The sequence below is a fragment of the Nothoprocta perdicaria genome, unplaced genomic scaffold (genome assembly GCF_003342845.1).
Source record: "Nothoprocta perdicaria isolate Ctin4 unplaced genomic scaffold, notPer1 scaffold_231, whole genome shotgun sequence".
Classification (NCBI taxonomy): domain Eukaryota; kingdom Metazoa; phylum Chordata; class Aves; order Tinamiformes; family Tinamidae; genus Nothoprocta; species Nothoprocta perdicaria.
Window position 1 is genome coordinate 414,437 of NW_020455457.1, and position 23,232 is coordinate 437,668.

At 39.9% G+C, this 23,232-nt stretch overlaps 1 protein-coding gene across 1 annotated transcript in view; it reads left to right on the forward strand.

The window, feature by feature from the left end:
* LOC112947424 (chloride channel protein C-like) overlaps positions 1–23,232 on the forward strand; it is an 84,444-nt gene that overhangs the window by 27,006 nt on the left and 34,206 nt on the right. Inside the window, exon 12 of the mRNA XM_026039505.1 lies at positions 14,560–14,726. Coding sequence (XP_025895290.1) covers positions 14,560–14,726 — 167 coding nt within the window. The remainder of the gene's footprint in view (positions 1–14,559; positions 14,727–23,232) is intronic.

Genomic DNA, 23,232 nt, shown 5'->3' on the forward strand with positions numbered 1-23,232 from the left:
GTAATAGGCAGAAAATGCCTACATTTTATYTGCTTCAATTTCTCCATGCCTTCCCCGTTACCTGCACATGGGGTTTTTGTTTTGTTTTGTTTGCAGCAAGTGCCTCCCAGAGCCTGCATGTATAGCACATGCAAAACAATAGCTGGGAGCTATTGAGAGAGCTGTACAAGTACCCGTGGAAAAAGCACTACAAAAATGATTAGGACTGCACTGCAATGTGTACTGAATTCCCCTAGATGTCATAACTCTTCTGTGCCTCTTGCTGCACAGGGAGATTGTGTTTCAATTCATGTTCATCCAAGATAAATAGCTTCATTGCTTGAGGAAATATTACTTTTTGAGGAGAAAAAAGGTCTTGGACATGACAATGCAAAAACATAATTAAAAGGTTGTGCCCTCAAACCATAAAATGCACATTTTTCCTATATTGTCTGATGGACTCCAAAAGAATTGAGAATGTTTGCTTTGGCTTATTGCACAGCCTTCCATTTGGAAACAGTTACGAATACGAGACTTGCGCTGAACAGGTTTGTAAAACGCTTTCTTCTCTTCTCGCGGCAGACCCCACAGGCATCTGCCCACCTCTTCTCTCTTGGCTGCCTCTTCCTGCCCCCCATGTCGACACTTGACCCTCTTCCTCGGCTCTTGGCAGCAGACGCTCATTGTGGTGACATTTTCCGTGGCTCCTTGGAGGGCTGCCCGTAGGACTTGCCTTCCCACAGCCTCCTGTCTCTCACGCTTTACGAGTGTCGTGTGTCCCGAGCTTGCTGGCCTCAGGATGTTCTGGAGAAGAGGAGAGGAACAGCATCTTGCTACAGTGCCCCTTTGTTTCAGGGGCAGTCGGTACTTTCATCATTCCTTTCATGTTTTTACCTCTTAATTGCATGTGGTGCAGGGGAAGTTTGGCACTGGGCTAGCGCAGAATCGGTGCTCTGGTCTGGGCTTGAGGATGCCTCCCTGTGCAAGCTGTTCCGTGGCCAGCGGAAATAAAGAAGCTTGATTTATACCAGTTAGGATCCTTTGTCTCTGAGATGTCTTCCTTTCTGTTCACACGCGACGGGAAATAGCCCTGACTGTCTCCCCGTTGCTGCTTGTTCTGTTCTAACAGAATTAAAACATTATATCAGTTCTATTGGCCTAACATTTCTCTGAGAAAACTATTTTGAAGGATGAGCAAATGCAGTTAATTCTGAATAGGACTCAAAGTCCTYGTCTGAACGTGAAGCACTAAAATATCAGACTTTTGATGGATGTGCAGAGAAGAATAAAATAAATCATTCTTTAGGATTTGGAAAGGGAAGTTAAATAGATGACAGAAAAATTTGCATAGAGGATTAAATCGCTTATGGTACCGTCCTCTATCAGTATTCTCTTGCTAGCAGAGCGTGAGGCGGCTGTCAAGGAGTGCCTTGTGCTGATGAGGAATATGTTGGTTCTGAATTAAACTGACCATCAGGTGGTGGTTCAGTGCACCATCTGAAAGTATTTGTTGATGTTTGTCCATTTTTGCTATATGACAGAAATATCAAATGTATGTACCATCAGTTGGTTTATAAGGCAGTATGAAAYATGAGGTTTTCTCACTGACTCCACTCTGATGCTTATATCTATAAAGGCACACTGGCAGAGTATTACATATAAGGAACTACATTGCTCAAAGGGAATGTTGTCCTATGGTTAGGAGATGTATTCTTTACATATTTTCCATGAAGAAATTAAAATGCATACTTTGCATAATTTAATTTAATTTCTGAAATATTTTAGCATATAGACCTATCTGCTGGTACACTATATAATCAACAGCTTCATTCTTAATCAGATTTTTTTTCCAAGTTCATCCTCAGCACTTTGGAAAGGCATATTGCCAGCTTTCATTATCCCTTTCCTCTCTGTAAGGTSACTACTGCAAAATCCATGACGTGAAACCACCCTCAGATGGACAACTCATTTTAAGATACAGTTCTGATATGTTTATCAGCAGTGCTTATCAGCAGTATTATAGGTCAGCTTGAATAAGTGCAATAAAATACCTGTATCTGCAGGTAGTAGTTACAGCCTAACACCTCTCCTCTCTCCTTATTTCTTCAATACTTTTAATATAGACTGAATGTGCTCACCTTAAATTATAGACAGGACGTGTTACAAATTCTGTGGCTACCCTTGTCACTCACTTTGAGAGAGGAGCTCTCAGGAAGCCTAAGATCTTTCACAAGAAAATATAAGTAGAGTGGCTGTGGGCACTTACACTATATATGTCAGATATCTTTTTATATAAACACAATGAGAAATGAAAATACAGGTAACTATGTTACTCAACTTACTAGAGACAGGATATCAGAAGAGAAGAATGATGATAAAATATTAGATATTATATTAGATAGTGATAATAAGATATTAGAAAGGTAAGCACAAGACATTTCTTTCTTAAAGAAGTAAAGTCTGCTGGGCCCCTGTGTGTTGYTTTCACGGCAGAGCTGCGTTGCTTGGTGGTTGGAGGACAAAAGATGCTGTGTTCTGAATCACTTCTAATTTGCTGTTACCAACTGGAAGAATAGTTTTGAAAATAACAAAACAACAGCTCTACATTCTGAATCTTTTCTTGCTGAGTGGATGATTCAGGCTCATARTACGTGCTAGGTAGTGCCTAGATATCTTTTGGGCATATCATTGGCAGTGGGAGCACAGAGTGCCCAGGGAACATTTGGCTTGTTGGGCTGCTTGCACAGGTTTATGTCTGKGTATTTGCTCTGTTTTGTGGTTTTTGTAATGTGCTCCTGCAGAGTGGTGCAATGTGGTACAATGCCCGAGGGCCAGAAGAGATTGGGGTTCCCTCCAAGACAGGCAGYGCCGTAGGTACTGAGAGATGTTAGTTGGTTCGTGGGTCAAGGATTGCAGCTCACAGAGATGCAGTTGAAGAGATTTGGTGAGTGCTCAGCCTTCTGTTTTTGGTGCCTCAGTATAGACGTCCATTGGCTGACTTTGGACATGAATTTCTTCTTCCTCAAAGAGGAAGAAGTACATGAATTTCTTCATTTCTTCTCTCCTTTCAAGAAGGACATGAATTTCTTCTTCCTCTTGTGGTCAAACACAGCAAATTTTCATCAGTGTCTAGCTTTGTGGTGGGAATGGCTCTAAGCACGGAAAACTGCAGTGCAATGCTTTTCAGTGTAACGCTGGTTAGAAAGACTTCACAATTTCTCCTCTACTCTATTTTTGACTGTAAATAATTTTAATTATTAATAATGGTTTTCTTGCAAAAAAATCTTGACTCTTCAACAAAACACCAGAAAAAAATGAAAATAAGAAAACTGAGAATGTGAGCTGCTTTGTTTCCTCTTAGCATTTCTCCTAAGAAATGAAATATTTCCCATGAAACACAGAGAGACTCTGATACCATGTTTGAGGAAGGGGGGTGGTGGTGCATGCTGCACCATGGGAGACGTAGTTTAATCTGAGAGGTTGACCCATAGCCAAGCTAAAATACCCTTGAGATGCCACAATAGCACTCTAAATCAAAGCTTTTGGGGATTTGACCTAAGAAATACTGCTCTATAGGGATAATAAACAATTTGTCAAGCCACTGGAACATTCCCTAAAAAAATGTGCACTTGTGGGGAAAGAGAACAAAATAATTTTATTTTCTGGATGGTAGCCCTGCAAACTCAACCCAAGAAAATCAGAACAAGTCCCCTCTGATTTAGTCATTCATCATCTGTAACTATTTCAACCACAGGACAGTTAGGTATTCTGTAGGTAATACAGAAATTAAAGAGAATCCACTTTTATCTCTAATAAGCTATTTATGGTTTGGCACCAGGTTTTATCAGTMAAATAAACAGGCATGACTTTCAATTATACATAGATTCAGTTGGCTTTGAACTGCTGGAAAGTTCAGTTGTGCATCTGAAATGCTGAAATGGAGACTGTGTCTCTGTTCTAAATACACACATCGGAAATGAAGTTGTAATGTGAGAAGATAACATTTTTGTGTAGTCACTTTTCTGGCTCTAACTTACAGTAGCTTTGAAGGTATTTTATAAATAAAGTGATCTAGTGTGTTACAACATACGATTGTACATTTGGGACATGTAATACAAACCTTAATGAAAGTTCATGAGAATTTAATGTGCAGAAGTTATTTTTAATTCACAGTATCTTATCTGTTTTTAATTTCTTTTTTTTTTCAAATAACAAAATGCAATTGGGCTGTTTTATATAYGGATGCTTTGCCAAATTTAATTTGTTTCCAAATTAAAGACATTTTGCAGTTGCATTGTCAGAAGAAACATCTAAAACCATTAAGTTTTGTTTTATTTTTAACTTTAAAACCTTCAAAATGTCTCCAAAAGTGTTTTTTTTCCCTAAATTTTGGAAAAATGATTTATCTCTGGGACAAAAGCTGCCACAATAAGTCTGTCTGCCTCTCCTGCCACCCCAGCCTGAGGGGTTTATTATCATCTGAAATTATAAACCTCATGTAACTGAGTGCTCTAGTGAATGGGGGCTTGAGGCCAGAAATCCCATGTTTGATTATTGGACCCAGCTGAAGCAGGATCAAGTGATTATACAACCAGACAGCTGTTCAGCTGAGCAAGGTCCATTGGTGGGAAAGAGACTCCTGCTGTAGGTCCGGGAAGAGGAGTATGTCCTTCTTTCTGCCTAGAATATAATTTGTTGTGGTAGTTTCAATGCTTTGCTTGTTTTGCCTGTTTCTTTCTTTTTTTTTTTTTTTTTCCTTTAAGAAGAGGGCCTGAGGCCTGAGATGCAGCTGGTGGTGGCAGCAAGTCCTGGTGTCAGAAGCAAGGCAGGTCATGGGAAAGCTGTGAAAGCACAAGAAAAATAAAGTGCTGCCTAAAACAGAAGCAAAAAACATAACCAGGGGGAACCTGTCCTGCAGACAGCCRTTCTTTCAATTTAAAATAGGAAAATGTGAAGGTGAAAAGACTCTTGGGTGCCTGAGGAACGTGTCACGGTCAAGCTTGCAGAGGCAGATCCAACCTGTTTTCTTGCTTTTCTAAAAAATCTAAAATTGACAGTAGTCACCTAGGCTGTTGTCCACCTGTGACCTCTGCAGTGGCAGCTGAGCTAGACGAAAGGAGCAGGGCCTGGCTCTAGGAAGGAGGAATTTGCACAGCTGTAGAGAGAGCTGAAAACGGAGCTGCTGGGTGCTGCAGATCCCGAGGACCAAGACCGACACTGGATTAGTCTGGCTTTGCCACTTATCCCATCATCCGCTCTTTGTTAGGCATGTGCTACTGGCCACTGCCAGGGAAAGCGTGAAATTGGGATCCGTCCTGGTCCAGCTGCTCCTGTGTTCTTCCCTGCGAGGAGCTGACCTTTTTCAAAGGGAAGCAAATGTGCTCGGAAGGCTTGTGCCTTGATTTTCCCCCTCTTCCTCTGTGCTAAGCAGAGCACTCGAGAGGCACCAGACAAAGAGAAGGGAAAGAAAAGACTGTAAGAAGGAAAAAAAAAAAAAATAACAAAAAAATTGCTCATGGTGTGCTTTGGTAGAGCAGACCTCAAGCAAACTCTGATTGTGCCTTCCTTGAGCAGGACGGAAGGGTGTTAAAGGGAAATGGRACTCCTGGGGCTGACATCGCTCCGTGCTCTGCAGACAGAGTGACAAGCAGCACGTCTGTCCCAAGGAAGAGCCATTCCTGGGGAGGAAGGAATGGGCACCACGGAGCAGGCTGTGTGCAAGTAACATCTGTAGYGCTGCAGCATGGTAGAGGAGTGAAGCTTTTGGCCCTCACTGTAGAACTGAGTGCATAAATACAGTTGGATCATGAAGCATTTCTTGCACTGCTGGTTTAATAAGGCACATGCAACAGAGCTAGGCCAAAAGGACAAGGAGGAGTGTGTGCTTAGGCTGCAGTGAGCTTCAAATTCTTCTCTTTACATCAGTGTAACATCAGATACAGAAAAAAAAGAAAAAAGAAAAAAATAAGAAGAGAAAAAAAAAACAGTGTGACTACTGTAGGTCTAGACTTATTCAACACTGAGCTTAGTTTTGATCAGGTTCTTCAAACATTCTTTAGCTGAATTTCCTCAGAGTGCTAAATAGTTGATTTTTCCACATGATTTTAGTGGTAAACTATATATATATATGTAAGAAAAGAAAACCTTCAGTAGAAAGTGGGACAAACATAGTATTCAAGACTTTTTCACATCATGTTTTTCTTAAAGGCAGGTAGGGGAAATGTTCAGTTATTTGGAAACTCATGCAGCCAGTTCTTCTCAGTGCCATACTGTCTAATGCATCAGTCCATCACACTTAAATACTTCAGGGCTCACTTAATGTTTTTGATTGCACTTGAAATGATTTGTAGAAGTTGTTTTCATGGGCGTTAATTTTCTATTACTCAGTTGGCTGCCTGTCTCTTSGTCTGTTTTTTGTTTGTTTGTATGAAGAGACTAGGTTTGACTATCCCTAGTCAAATGAAATTTTCCAAATTTTCAAGTCTATACATATTTGTAATATACTAAGTGTTCATTCACACTATCTCTCAGGAGGAACCTACTGTGTTTGAATGGTATTTTTAAAGTTATTCCAGAATGGGATTGTAAGGGAGGCCTACTGTTTATAAAGAAGAAGGGACACAACGTAGTGACTCTAGTTTTATTCARATAAATCCTCAAATAAATTTAATCTCAAAATAGTAAATAGTAAATAGTAAACCCCTGAAAATCCCTAAACTGGAGCAACAATGCAGAAACAACCAACTGTTATGTATATTAAGCCCTACTGTTTTCTGCTGAATTTATTCCAACTAGGAAAAGAGCACTGCGTGTTTTTTGGCAGTAGCCTGTCTGGCAAGTAAAATAAGTATAACTCTTCTGTCTTGGAGAAGGGGGTGAGGAAAGCTTTCAGGACCTCAKATTTCATAATGCACTTTCTTGAGAACCTGTAGGTGCAGTGAATGTCTATGCTAGCTTGGAGAACAACAAGCTTTTCCAAGTACTCTGTTCTGATATTTCCTTCTGAAGTYAAAGCTTCAATGGAGTTTGTGGCTTGTGGCATATAGAGCATTTATGAAATAGGGCAGAGGGATCCCCAAATCCATGATCTGCTTTGCAGCTCCCTCTAGTCACAGACCTTTTCCCCTCTAGCTGTTTCTGGACTATGGGAGTTGGGGCTGCTAGAATTAAGACATCCTAGACCTAGTGGTTTTAGCATTGCTTACTTTTGACAGAGATTCGTTCCAGTTGTGTTTTTTTTCTTTCTTTTTTTTTTTTTTTTTAATACAGAAGAAGATCATAAATAATAATTTAAAGACTTATGCAGTGCTGTGCGTTAGAAAAGTACAAGGGGACTTAGCTGGAATACTATATGGTTCAGTGTTTGTTTTGAATAGTTTAAATATGTGAGCCTGCTGAATGTTTAGGCATATTCAGCAATGTGCATACACAAATGGTGTATTTGTTAATAGCAGATTCTCCTAATGCAATGTGCACCAGTGTTACCTTTCTGACACACAGACAGGGATGGCTTGGAAATGTCCTGTCAGGGTTTGATGTCTGCTGCATACCTAAGGTAAAGAGCCAGATCGCTGACAGATATCTTTCCAGGGGATCTTGGCAAATGCCATCACCTATACAATTTCCTGTATCATTGCATCCACTGCCACAACCTGTCAAAACAGGTGTATTTATAGGCCTTGAGAGACTGAAGCAGGAAATCAAACATTTGCACTTTGTGTAGCATCTCTCAACAAAGTTCTTAAGGACTGACTTTTGAAGGACTTTAATATGTTTACAGGGATTACTTAGCTGTACTGGGTATTTATATGTTCTCTTTAGAAATCTACTGCTGAATGGGCTAGGAATTAGAAAAAGATGCTATATATATGTTTAATAAGGAAATCATCAATAAAATGCTGATTGACTTCAGGAAAAAATCACAAAAATATTTAAGTGCCCATCCCATGTCACATGGGGATCGTATCGTATTGAACACAATGAAGGAAAGCAAACTAAGAGCAAATATGGAAACTGGTATTATGAGTATGATTAACTTGAACTACTAAAAAAAAAAAAAAAAAAAAAAAAAAAGGAGGTACCCTGTGCTACCATCTTTCTTAGTGTTCTTGGAAGCAATGAAGCCCTAGGGTGCGAGAGGCTGCCTACTTGTCCTAATGGCTGGAATAGTTAACATGGGTTGAGCTCTTCATGAGGGTTACGAATGTGAGGAAGAATCCTGTGAATTGTGCAACTCTCCTGGCACCAGGGATTTGGCAGGAAGACCTCGCAGCAAACCTGCCCTGGGCGTGCCTCCCTTTGTAAAGCCTGGTGTTCTGCTTTGGGTGCCTCAGGCTTCAAGAAATAATCATTTTCAGCAGTGTGAGGAACTTGAATGAATAATTTTTCAGGGCTAGCATGACAATCATGTCTTTTAAAGAGATTTATATTTACTCTATTGCAGCATCCCACATCTCCAAAATTTTCCAGCTATGATGGTGATGAGTGATAAGGAGATAAAGAGAAGTGAGTTAATGGTTATAGTCCTATGGTTGTAATGGATTTCTTTAAAGGTGAAGTGCACAGGAAAGGAATGTTTTTCACTTAGCTTTAAAGAGAGAGATTAATGCAGGTTCAGGGAGGGAGTATTCAGCTGGATCAATACTTGGAGAACATGCCTCTYTTGGCATAATCCCAGATGAAAAAAGGGGAAGACTGACAGTGCTAATGGCATCTCAATGCACAACTTTGTTAGGACATTATTAGGTGGGAACTAAAATGACTCAAGTGTTTAACACACAGGCCACCGAGTGCTAGATTATAACTCCTAGAGTGAAGACTCCTCCCTTTCTGTACGTCAAGTGGTCAGCATAYAAGCTTGTTGGCATTTGCTCCTGAGCAAAGAAATAGATGATCAAAAGTTTTCTCCTGACTGCAAGCTCTCCACCCTTTGGAAATGTTCTGATGACTGTGGATGACTTTTTTTTTTTTTCTCTTAGTGTGTTTAATGAGTAGTAGCATAAATTTCAAGTGGAGGAAGCTCTGGGTATATTTGTGAGGCACGAAAGGTGCTTTCCTGGGAAAGTGTGTATTCCTCCACAAAACCTGCTGGCAGGGAGACCAGGAAACCATGTGCAGTGCTGGTGTTTCGTGCCAARGGCAGCCTTAGCTCCGAAAGTATGAATTTTGGTTGGCAGACTTGGGGACTTCATGCTCTGCTGCTCCCTCCCCTTTTTCTGACTTTCAGACGTACTGTYGTGCACTTTTGTCCAACAGCTGCTTGTTTTTTCCCAAATACGTTTCCAAATTCCAGACCTTTCAGAAGGTGTGTGTAAGCTTGTGAATAATGGAAAAATGTTTCTTTTGGAGAAATTGCATCTACCAATGAGGATGGTCTTTGTCATGGGAGGGAAGAAGGTCTTTCTTTTTTTTTTTTTTTTTTTTGTATGTTTTGTTTTTTGGATAGACTCCCTCTTCTACATTTGTCATTTAGGGCTGTGAATAGCAAAAGAGATCTTTTCCTAGGTGTTTTTTCACTGAGGGAAAGAAAATTGATTTTCACTATGGCTAATGATCTTTTTCTTTACATTATTGGGAATATCAATGGTTTAGGGGAGTATTTGTGGCATYGGCAGCTTTCCCTCTAATGCGACTGTTAGGACTGTGTCCTGTGAGTCGGAGTAAAACCTCTGAAACGTGTTAGCCACAGTCTGATTGAAAGGGGGGAGGGATTTTAACAGTGAGCTTTAAGTAAGCGACATCTTTTTGAATTTCCTGGGCAGCTGCCCTTGTCTCTTTGATGTGCCATGCCTGCTGATGCTGTTAATGAAATGCAWAATTATGTGTGATATAATAAAACAGAGCTAACCTGAAGGTGGTTAATAGATTCTAATGATGTGGAGGCCTGAGAAACTCAGGTCCGCGAGGGTTGTTGAAAAGTGCCTCCGGTGACAAAGCAGAGAGGTTTGAATAACTCTGCTAATAAATTAATTGTGGTCTGTGTGTGTAAGTGCTATTTTTCAGTATTTTGTATGTAGAGAGAATATGGGTGAAACTTACTGGGCTGCTGATGTATGAAGTGTYAGTGCTGAGTGCTTCCAGCATCTATTAGCGCTGCCGGCTGTGGATAGACTGGTGCCCGAGGCAAGGAATCTTTCTGGCATTGCCTGCTGCATCCATAAGATCAAAAGGGAGAAGTTTGGCAGTGTACACAGAAACTAAACTGCACCTTAGAGCTGCCCCTAAAATGCGTGTTTGCAATGAATATCAATTAATGAAACTGATGTTTAAGGACCGAAGAGTTGTAGGTGTTTGGTGCCTGCCCCTCACTTCCCTCTTCCTTTCTTTGCTTGTGTCACCTTTGTCATCTCTCACTCTGTCATATCCTATATACTTTGTTCCTTTCTTCAATTATTTCAGCATTATCTTGAACGGACAGATATTTTTAAAGGAGAGGCTGTRTAATCTTCCAGCCTTGGTCCACATGGGCTCCTGATGGTGCTGGGCTGGGCCTGGGCTTGCTTGCCTTAGTTCTGCGCTTACGAAGTCTGTCTGCTGGGAGAATTAGTATGCAGGGAGCTCCAGTGTGAATTTACAGTGTGCTAGTTACTTGGCACTAATTCCCTGGGTGGATGCTTCTGGTACCTACTAAAAGTGCTTTTGTGCGCGTTAGCTTTGAGAGGGTTTTTGTGAGGGTTAGCCGRCTGCTTTTGGAAAGTGAAGTATGTTGTTTTTCTACTCGCCGTGTGCCAGGAGGACCCAAACGGGCAGTTAGTGCCGAGTAGCTAATACGCTGTAAATTCACACCCAGGCTCCCTGCGCASCGGCCTCCTCGCGTAGACGCGTCCTCAGGCTCTGTACTTGGTCTTGCTCGGCAGGCAGCAGATGGCCCTTCCCTAAGCAGGGACTACTAGTAAAGCAGTATGAAGCGCACGTATATATGTGTGTGTGTGCATGCAGTTATATAAGATCACTTCAATATATGGCAGGTTTTGTAGACTAACTTGTGCTTTCTTAATTTTTATGGAGATAGACTAGGGAGGACTTGGCGTTTGCATTGCTGTTATCCTGGTCATTAATGAACCTGATTTTTAGCTATAGTTTTTTGGCAGGCTTTGACAACATCATTTTTTTCCCTTTTGTGCTAAAAGTGGCTGGATTATCCCTGTATTTCTCTCTTACTATATGAATAACCACACCTTTTGTGTGTAATTCTTTCTCTGTTGTGATTCCCTCCCCCAGCATTTGGAATCAGAGATGATCTCTGGAGTTAGTTCTTGCTTTAAGTGTGGTTTTATTGCTAATATTTTCTCTTGCAGCTTAAAAAAAGAACAAAAAACAAACAAAGAAAATACACCAAAATGCTAGATAAGAAATATTTTCTCTAGCACTGCAAATGCTTGTATGTGGAATGAACCTTTGCTTTAGGGAGACAGACACAAGTAATTTGATCTAATCATAGTCTACACTTTTATCTTAAGTCTGCATAATGGGTTATGTTTTCATGCAAAGTTGTATTGAAGAAAAAGAACTATTTTATCTTTCTTTTACCTTTGTATTTCAAATGTAAAATTAATTTCTAACTTGTCTGCAGTTTTGTCTATATTTTTCCTTTAGTATTGCCTGTTTCCCAGAAAATTTTGTATCACAAAAGTTCACTCGCTAGTTCCCCTCTATGCTGAGAACCCAGAAAATCTGTATTCTAATTCAATTATATGGTTATATATATATATATAGTAGACATCTGTGTGTGTGTATGTGCACGCATGTGTATGGATATGTATGAATAGGTGCRTGTGCATAGACACATATCACACACATATCTAAAATAAATGTATATTATGTGTGTATAAAGTGAGAAATATTGCTCGAAATGCTTTAGCACGCCTTTAATGACCTCAGCTACCCTAGCTTGCTAAGGATARGCAGCACCGTGTCTCAGCAGGCACTGGTTCTTGGAGGAAGTGCAGTCTGGTGCTGAACCCAGAGGCGCTCGCTCCCAGCGATCACTTTGCAAAYGTCCAAGGCTCCGCTGTCTGTTCCCTCTGATTGCAACTCACAGGAGCCCTGCAGCTGTGGCAGAGGCAGCGCAAGGCTCAGAGTTTTTCAACAGCAGCCATAAAACTGCTGAATGTTTGGGAAAATAAATGAGGAGGGGACGGCCAGGCCGGCTTAGGCCAGCTTGGCTGTTCCTGCTAGAGGACGGATGGTTGGGAGGAAAGCAGAAAATGGGATGAAAAGCAAGAAGGGCGAGCCCTGGAAAACCAGACTGCTGGTTCTTGCTGTTCTGGGGAGGATCACAGCTGCAGCCTCTGCGATGAGCAGCCAGAGCTGCCACCCATCACGTTGCCGCTGCTCCGGTGGCACCAGGCATGTCCTCGTGCTCTCGGCAAAGCAGGCAGCAACGTCTGCTTGCTGACTCTGTAGTCTGCCTGTTCTTGCCTTTTCCTTGGGCTGGCCCTCACTAGAGCCTATTCTTCTCTCAGTTTTGGCAGATGCCTTGTTTGCTGGACACTTAGCTTCCTGCAGCTGGAAGGAAAGAGGGGCATATGGCTTGAATTCTCAAGTCTTTGGTCGGTTCTYTTTCATGTTCAGAGGATTTTCTACTGGATTTTGGAACAGTAGTGATGGTATCTAACTTCTGRATGAATAAGAATTCACTGTATTTGGGGAAGGGGTTTATATAGGTTAAAGCAATCACTTCAGAGCATTTTCAGCTTTAGAGTTTTTAACGTTAGACTTTTAGAGTGTTTCTGTCTTTTGGGAGTGTTTTTATATTAATTTTTATGCTTGGTTTATTCCAAAAAAGCACCCATAACAAGACACTTTAAAAATAACCTTTAAAGGAATCCACAATAAAGGAGTCTCCATCTGTGTGAATGAGTTGTGGCAGATACGATGAAGCAATTCTTAAAATCCCACAGTTGCTGTTTGCCTTTAAACTGACATGTTATTCGTGTTTTAAATAAAACAGTCAAATACTAGGTTTAAAAAAACATTTAAAGAATGCTGTGGATTTATTAGAAATCCTTAACTATGTTGAAGCAGAAAGGACAGTTGCATGACCCTGTGGTACAATGTTGAACTTACCATATGAGCCCCTTGTTGGGATATACTTTAAATCATCCTTGATGATTTATGATGATCTTTGATTTTGATTTTTGATGATCCTTGATGATCTTTGATGATGTTATCATTCAGAACACAGGTGAGGCAGAACTAGGATGAAAGTATAAACCCTGGCTGCTGAACTGCAGCTTATCAAGCAGAAATGTGTTTATTGGCATTCTTTGAATGTGATTTCTTGGAGTACTTAACAATCTCCAATTAATGAGGTCTATTAAATGGTAATATCATACCTTAATTCACTTTATCTAAATTGGAAAAAAAGGTTCTTGGCAAAAGCCTCCTAGCTTTAGGAAGAAAGTTTGCATATTTAACCCCAGGATAATTCCTAATGTATATCCTTTCTTTATAGGATGCAATGATATGGGAAATAATGGRAAGCAGTGATAACGGTTTGGATTAATAGTATTGCAAAGAATATTTCTGTGAAGTCATTTTCACCAAGAAAACGATATGACTTGATTATGAGCTGAGCATGAATTAAGTGCATTCACATTACTCTTGCCCTTGTGTGTGATGATTCACTTTGAATCCTTTCCTCCCTGACAATTATATTGATGGGCTTTGTTAAGTTACTGCATCATAGCTATTTAACACCTGCAATAGCAAATCAAGTGAATGCAGTTTGCCTCTATGTTGAGGTGAACTAGCAGCATGGTGTCTCAAATGCAGTAGTGAGAACTAACAGCTGAAAGAGAATTAACTAATAAAACACACTAAACTTGCCAGTCATCTGACCATCCCCTCACTATGTAGGAAAAAAGTGCAAATACACTTAGGTAAGGATATTTTAAGTGAGGTACCCTAATCTACGTATATACATGTTGCAGTGTAATGGTCATAGGATCATGATCCCAGGAGAAGGGATGTTTCTACCATGTCTTGTAGTGCCAAACATTGTTCAGTATGTTAACTGAGTGATGATCCTGCTGGCAGCCCTCCTTAACTGAGCTTCTGTTGAAACCTTTTCTGGCATCTTTCAAGATGATGTTTGTACAAGGAGCTTGTCCTGTCAGGAAGCAATAGTTATGGGAAAAACAATTTTGTATCTCCTAAGCTCAGCAAGAAAGAAAAATATTTAGATTTGTTTGCATTTTTTAATATTTGTCACARTGCCAAGCTATTTAAAACAATCTGGCTACTCTATCTCTACTTACAGTCTTCTGATGCTACAAAATTATCATGAGCCACCTGAAATACAGCAGTAAAATGTGAGTTTTAATGTAAGTGCAGTGCTTAAAGCTGGTAGAAACGGGAGGGGGAGCTGTCACTGCATCAGCCAAGGCACTTTGGTGGAAGGGTTGATTGATTTCCTAACCCTGGGAAAGGAGGGGGAGCTTCCTTCTGCTTCGAGCAGAGYAAGGATGACTGAATTGCTTCCCATTCCCTCTAACTTTAACCCTTCTGTGAAAAAAGTAGATATTCCCATGCAGCCTTTGACATTATCTCCAGGTATGTGTTCTCTTTTCTCCATAGGTGGAGATCACCAATGATGTCCAGTCCTTGCTACTGATAATGCTAGCTGTCATGGTGGCCAAGATGGTTGGTGACTTGTTTAATGCATCCTTATACAGTTCCCTCCTGAAGCTGAAATGCATTCCCTACTTGGATGTGGAGCCTTTTGCTCGTCACAGGAAAAAGTGGTGAGACCTCTCTTTTGCTGCTGATGTTTAAGCTTTCTGTAGTCTGCGCCCGTACTTTGGGGTCCTCTGAGAMCCCGAGGTCTGAAAGGCAAAGGAGTAGAAAGAGACTTTAACCTGATCAAAGACCCCATGTGCAACCTGCTGTACAAATAAAACAAAAGAAACCTCCTCTCTCTTAGTTTGCAGTAGAATTTGATTTACCACTGTCACCAGATTCCTGAAGTCTGTTAGGTGCTCTGAAATGTCTAAATTRTCTAATTGGATGATGTTTATTAGTGCAGTTGGTTTCACGGGAAATCTAGCAGAGGTTTTCTCAGGCACCTCTGGTTTTCTGTGGCTTGCTTGTGAGCAGATGTGATGGAGCACAGGATTTACAAAAGAATTTCCTGAGTCCTTTATTGTGGAATTTGCCTTTTTTTCCAGATCTAGACTTCTTATGTATTCAGTGAAGTAAGATGTCTATCTTCAGACAGTAACYCCTACCATTCAAGGAGAGCAATGTTAGGTAGGTGGCATGAATTGTCCTCTGGAAGTGCCCTTATTGACAGTAGAGAGATAATAAAAGAACAGCTTGGAATAGACTGATGTGTTTTAAAATCAGTTCAACTACTATTATGAAGCTTYCATTTTGATAACTAGTTATCTGAAATTTCCATCTGTTAATGGGTATTTATGACCAGAAAAAAACAATTTCTCCCCTAAATGCAAGTACTGTAACAGCCTAAAATATTACTTCTCTATTTTTTCTCATATAGGTAGTAAGAACTACTAATATCTTCTAAAATAATTTTCCRTAATAATTGCTGTTTACAGAACAATTCAGTGGGCATTTCTCCCAGTTTTATGATCTACTGGAGAATCTCATATCTTCAAATAGTCCTTTAGAAGAATAAAAATATTGATGACTTGTTCTGTCCATGTTATAACTTTCTTTCAAATGTAGCCATATCTGAAAATCTTTAGCAAGCATACTTGGATAGTGGGTATAATCTCTCTTTGATGASAGAGCAGAAAGAGCCAGCAATGTGGTAGGAAGAAATAGAAACAATCTGTGATATTATGGATGTCTTCTATATGAAGCATGGCAGATAAGAGAGGAGAAGAAGCTATAAAGTTTCCCTTGGAATTCTGATTARATGACAAATCCATTGAAAGAGTTATAGCTACTTTTCTGCTTCAGAGCGAGGTCCTGTTCACTTAAAAGACAAATATATGTATGTATGAGTTTGTGTACGTATATATAAATGAATATATGTATAGATAGAGAAACAGACACATACACACATATAAATAAAATCTAATTTATCTCCCACACCTTTCCTTTTCCTCTCCAGGATCATTAAAGAAAGTTTTTTGGATAAGTTGGTTGTAGAATATACTGATGTTCTTCTAAATAAAGCAGAGAAAGATAGTGTTACAAACTGGTAAAGATTATAACTGTACATGTTACTGCCTGCCACATTTTAGCCAAAATCATCTTAGATGTTGAAGAACCACTGGCCTRTGGCTGGAATCAGTGGCTTCTTGGATACTCCATTGCCTTATTATCCCCTCAAAGAAATGAAGCCTCATGATTCAACCTTGTTAGACCTCATCAGGATTATTCTGTCTTGTAGTTTACGAATACCAAAACCCTGAATATTGACTCAAGGGGATTCTGGATTTATAATTCACCTCTTAAAAGGCATTTGAAGGAAATTATGAGCTGAAGATGCAGCCTTTGTGAGCACTCCAAGCCAGGATCCTATTAGCACAGAACTATAGAAACTAAGATTTAAAGGAGCTTAAAAATAAAGTCTCCATACGTATTTCCTTATCTCAGTTTCCTCATCGCTTCTGAACATCCTTAAAACTTGAGCCAGATTTCTACAGAAAGGTGCCTGGCCATGACCTTTCTTCTCAAATATTTTCCCAGCAGAGAGCTTTCTTGGTTGTTTTCCCTTTGACTGGTTCTGCATTTAAACAACATGCTGTGAAAGCCTGCCTGTCTGGTTTGCTGGTCTGTCTTTTATCTTGGAGTGACCGCCCTGAGTGTCTCAAGCTCTGGTGGTGTAAAAATCAGCTAGATTGTTGCATTTTGGRGGTGCCTCTATCCCTTTGTTTCTGTACCCAGACATCATTTTGCACTGGTCAGCCTTTTGCCCTGTTTGTGATTACTTGACTGGGATTTTTCAGCTTCACATTATCTCTACTCTGGCATAGCATAGAGGATGCAGGTTCTACATCCTTTATGTTCAATGATATTAGCTGTTCCATAAGCTCACAAAATGTATAAATAGTACATTGCTGGATTTCCCAAATCGTAGCAAAGAATAGGGTCAACTGTGTAGTAACTGGTAATTAACCCCTACTTATAAGCAGGTGATAAATTGTATAGTTGTGTATGCAGAGTGAAAGGCTTAGATAATAAACAGCTTGCTTAAAAGGCACATAAATTCCACATTAATTGTGATCCTTTTTCATCTGAAGCTGAGAAGGCCTTTGGAAAACAGTACCTGGTTGGTAACAGAGAGGAAAAGTGAGAAATTGGAGAGAACATACATTTTCAGGTCTTCAGTGATCAAGCTGCAAGAAGGATACTATGGATGTTCTCTTTCCTAATTCTTCATGTTAAAGATGAAGAGACTCATGTGTTAGATCTTCTAGTTGATTTCTCTTCGAGGACTGAATTCATTCAAAGAATTTAACACTGAACACCCATAGAAATAAGTGGGTACATAAAGAAGCTGAATTATGTACACAATTATTATGAAGACATCTCTGTAAATGTCATCTGTTATATAAAAAAATCAGACGAAGTGTGACTTAGGTGATATTTCACTACCTAATTCCTATTTAGACCCTGGCATCATTTTTTGCCTTTTGTTCCCATGGGACAGAGATTTTTTTTTTTTTTTTTTTTTTTAATTTTCTTAATGCTCATTATTTCTTTGAACCTCATTGATCATCTTGTCTGTTGTATTCTGTGCCCTGGATGATAAGGCTCCAAACACAGCTGTATCTAGTACATAGCTGCTACAGTGCACCATGATTTCCAGCTGCATTGCACACCACTGTAAACACCCCCCTTATAAAATCTGGTTCACTGGAACACGCAAAGCTACTAGCTGCCAGGGAATGTTCTTTAATGAGGGTAAGGAGTACTTGAAAACATCTACGACTTGGCAACTCTTCCTGCTTTTTATAAGCTACTATACACTTCAGAGAGAAAATATCTTAGAGGCTACTTTTTAATGGGACAAGTTTACTTAAGAGCTGAGTGGATCTGGTGCCAGTAGTTCTGTTTTGTTCTAGCTTAATATTAGCCTTGTCAAAGTTCTTATAGTGTCTCCTGGGTGTTTCTGTACTGCATACCATATAAAGCTGGTTTTGGGAGCCAAGAATTTTAGCTGGAATATATATTATAGTGGTCTTACACTTAAATATAAATATATATATATACATATATATCAGAGGTGGCCCTATATTAAAGATCCATGGAATAAGGGTGACTGTATTTTTTTTTCTTCTTTTCTAGTTTTGCCTTAGCCCATACTGCAGATACTGGATCCAGAATTTGCGCCAATCCAAGTTTGAAGGTTATTTAGGATCCAAGGCCCTGTTTTGGCCTGTTGTAAGAATTGGGATAATCAGCAAACTGTTTTAGATGAGGCTTTAAATTTTGAAAATCATCAGGTTTAGGGGGTGKTTTTTTTGGTTTGGGCTCAGCCTAGTAACAACTCAAAGATTCCTTACTCACTCGGCTGACAGAAGTGTTCATTCAAAGACAGCTTATTGCCACGCACATAGTGCATCCCACCTAACCTCTTTTAAAAGCCAGTGTGTTTCATGGCTGCTTAGCTTTCATCCTGAGAGGCATCATTAGGGGCTGGATTTGGCAATGTTTTCCCATCAGAGGGCATCCAGCCCATCTTTTGTAGAGTGTTGGCGGTAGAAGCTGGATCCTGTTCTGCCTGCGTAAAGGAGAAGGGAGCTGCTCTAACAAGGCCACACTTTGTTGGGAAGAGTCCTGGCTGCTACAGAAATGATGGAGGAGAGGTGTTGAGATGTGGGTGAGATTTATTAAAATTATGTTTGGGATCTAAGTAGTCTCTATGTCAGGCTTATACAAACATGGCAAAGAATGATTTTTAGTCCCTTTTTGCCTATTCTTCTATGCTGGGGTTTTAAATTTAGTATGATTCCATTACCTGAGAAGCAACTGTATGAAGCCATAAACTGCAGTATTGGCCTCCTGACAAAAACACTGCAGCAGAGCCAGATGTAGCTGCATGTGCACTGAAGAGCAGCAGTGTGGCCTTGCCTTGGTCTTAACAYGGGATTGGGGGTGCTAACAGGGGATGGATGAAGGCCTTATCTTACCCTCCTGCCCTGCCCCATTTTCCACTGAAATCTGTGGGAAAGTACAGCCAGTCTGTGACATGATTATTTCCCTGGACAGAGGCCAACATTAGACTTCTTAACAGTGCTCAGGCCTTCAGATTGTGCTTGGTTTCAAATTGTCCAGAACTGTTCCTAAAAAAGCGAATATTTAGTGGATGTGAATCTGGGTGAAGAAGGTTGTTTTAATATGAACATGTATGAAAGGTGAACGGCCAGCCGTATTACTGCCGAATATTAACCCGATTGCTCAACATTTTTGGTGTACTTTTTGCCATCTGATGAGTGGTGATAAACATGGCTAATTAGCTTTGTACTTTGCAGAAGATCTTGTAAGACGGAAAGAGGGATTTGCAAGGGAACTACAGTTTTGTTTCAGGTGTGGTCTTTTTCTTTATATTGCTTTGGTCAAGCCAATTTATTTCTCAGTTAYAAAAGGCAAAATGGTCTCTATATATTGCAAGTGGCCTTTAGCCTGTATTATTGAGTTCTTATTATTTATTTATATTATATTTATTATTTATGCTTGCTATTATTTATTAAGTATTATTGAGTTCTTAAATGAAATGCCTTATGTAAGGGCAAAACTTCTTATAAATGCTACAAGCAGATTTTTGACTTAATTTAATGATAAATATCAAGTGAAACTACTATCTGAAGATACCTCATCAGCAGAAGTGACTTTATCCATATTGGTAAAATTGTATAAAGGTGCCCAAGATCCTGGTTGCCTTGCTTTTCATTTTTAGTGTGAAATTTGAGCAAGTAAAAGAAATTGTTCTTCCCATACTACAGTAAATACTGGCAGACACAATCCTTCCTCCAACCTGAARAAGTCTTTCCCATCATTAGCTATTCCTTTTCCTAAAATGCCAGGGATAAGAGATGAAGGTGGCACTGTGCTCTCAAGGGAAAGAGCTGTTGCCTTGCACAGAACATTGGGTGAGAAACCGCTGGGAGCTGGTTGAGAGGGGTCTCCTGGAGACCWTGCCAGTAGGACCTTCCCTTTGGTAGGGGGGAGTAGAGGCTGAGCAGCACTTTACTGCTCACCTGCTACACTTGGAAACCCACTGGTAGTCACTGCAATCTTCAGAACAAAATACAAGAAAACAACAAGGATAATGGAGAAGAGCYAACATGCTTTCCCACTGAAATCCTTGGAGAAGCTTATGGATACTGTGTTTACTCAGGGGCTATATGTTTGTACAAYGAGCTTTCCGTGAGTGTGAAATGCTTTACGCTAGAAAATCTTCAGGCTGAAGATACCTGATACCTTCTGATAGATCCAAAAACTGCAAGCTCAGCTTTGGCCTGAATTTTACCTATCCATTTTTTTTTTTTCATGAATGACTAAAACTGGATTTTTCCCCCTCGAAACACACAGAATTTAAATAGCATGTTCTACCAGGTTTATACATAGATCATGATCACTGTGTGACCATTTTCATTATCAGGAAAACATTTTAATATAAATGCTAATATTATGCTCTAAATTCTCAGATAAATGCAGCTTTGTGAACTGCTTTGTTGTAGTTTAGAAGTGGTAACAATTTTTTCTTTTTGCAGTGAGTTTTTCAAGTTTTTCAAGTCTTTTTTTTTTAAAAAAAAAAAGATGGTTTTGAAAGACAGATTTTGTGCAGCTACTAAATATCTTAGGATGAGATTTTTGTGGGGTGCACCAAAGGGCAGATGAAATATAATGAGCCAGTTTTCAAACTGCTAGCCTATTCTAGTTCCTGGTGCAAGGCAGGTTTCCTCCTTTCTGTTTAAAGCAAAGTCCCAGTTAGTAGGTGAATGGGACTGTAATGTGGTTGGCAAGTGCTGGGTGTGTTGTGACAAAGGATGGGAACTTAACGTGAGGTGGTGGCTCTTGCTTTAAGGTGCCTGGTGAGTGAGTGATTGCATGTCAGGCAGAACCTTTTTCGCTCCTGTCGAATTCTTTCCACAAGCATCTTGCTGCTGCAGCTTGCTTGAGGTTCGGGGAGGATGACAAATCCACACTGACTTTTGATGTGTTTTCTGTTTCTGGGGAGTCCTGGGCAACTGAAGGAAGTGACTTCTGCACACTTTCCACAGAAGGAAATGCACTGTAGCAGCATATGGAACTAATAATTTGTATTTAAGACTTAACTGGCTGGCAGTGAAATGAGCCAGTCCAACCTCTTACAGGCCCTCATGTCAAACATGCACACAGTGACTTTCAGCTGTAGGAAACTCAGCGTGGCCTCTGCTGGTCTAGCAAGGAGGAGACTCCTTTTTGGCTCAACTGAGAGGACAGGCTACCTGGGGACCATACAGGTACTGGTTCAGCTTTCAGATGTGGTGGCATCCAGGTGGAGTSTGCATGTGTGCATACACACACATATATGCAGACTGCAGCCAGCCGCTGGATGGGATATTCCACTAATTGGCCAAGTCTGCTCTGGTGTCTTGCCTATAGTTGGCGGATACTGACAATTTCCACTTAAAAACAGCCAAGCCTGCCGGAAATCCAGCTGTGTCGGTGGAACAGTTGATCACACAAAACCCCTTCTCATTCAGATGTCACTGAACAACTGTTTGAATTAATTCAAGTAGTGGTGGCTCTAACTCAAAGCTTGTTGAAGTCCCTTGGGTGGCTTTGTTGGCTATCAGAATAAAGACATTCATTCATGGAATAGTTCTATTGACATTTTGGTGTTCTTGAGTTTCACATAAGGATAGTATCTTTATTATTGTAGTTAAGACTGCTTCCGAGTTCACCTCAAACTGAAATGAATTCTCTTTGCTGATGATACTCACATTGAAGTCTTAATAAATATTAGTAGTTTGCCACAGGGGTTGTCATAATGGAAAGGATTTTCTTTTTACAAAAGGGGAAACAGATGGCACAAAAAAACTAATGAATTTTTAYATTTTTGACAAATTTACTTTTCAGAATTAATATCAGTTTTGCAAAGCCATTAAATGCTATTTCATACAGTCACAAGGGAAGCTTTTTCTGTAGTGCACTGAATATACAGAGAGAGCCATAGCAAAAGTGAGGCAAAAAGGGACAGAGAATTGAGTATTTTTATGGCAGACCATAAAGTCATAAGCATAGTTTTATTAGCTGCTGCCATTTGGTAGTGGATTTGTGCCAATAGGTGAATGGGAGATGAAAGTGGCAGCAGATGGRAAGAGATTGAGAAGACTGAAAAGAGCCCTAGTGCTGGGGATAAGGAAAGAAAGAAAAGAGGTCAGACTCACCAAATCCCTTACTAGATTTAGGGAGATATATATATGCGTGTGTGTGTGTGTGTGTGTATATATATAAAATGCTTCATTATATAATACACTGTCAGGTGCAGATAGGTCACCATTGAATTTCCAGAAAAGTGCAGTACTGACATTAATGTTCTTGTTTTTAAGTGATATAAAGAGGAGATGTATATCCTTCATTTGAAGTGATGGCTCCTTGCTTTACGTCATCATCTAGTCAAAACATGAACTACACATAAATGGAAAAGAAAGATTTTTAGTATGAAGAATATTTGTACAAAGCTGTATAATAACTTGGAGTATTTTTTTGAAAATAATTAATTTTGGTTCCCAGTATTCTTGGGACATAAGGATGGCAAGTGGGCTAGCTTTGTTTTGGAGATGTGAATGCTGACATTTTAGGGGTTAAATGCATTTTCTAAGGCAGTCTGCTGTACAGTGGATGTACCTTTGCTTGAAATTCTGGATATATGTGTCAAAAATATTTGTTTGCTGGGCTGGGAGCAGGAAATAATCTGCATTTCTAATTACCTAGTGTTATGTTTAAATAACCTGACTACCGTTTTCCATTAGCAAGTGCCTGACTCTTGGAGCAATTGAGCTATTTGAAATCTATCTTCCCATACTTTTAAAAATCTGTTTTRCTTTATTCCTCTTAAAGTCTTTTCAACCTAAATCTCTGTACCTCATTTTGCTTAAAAGATCATCYGATAAACCTTGCCTGATTACGAGAACTTGTCTTGCTATCAGTGTTCATTCCCCAAAGCCTTAAAGTCAGCATTTCTAATACTAACTGCTGCTTTCTTGGATCAGGCAGAGTGGAAAAGCTAAGGTGGCTGGTACAGTACACGAGGGTGGAGGCCSTGAATGAAGTTTTTATAAAAAT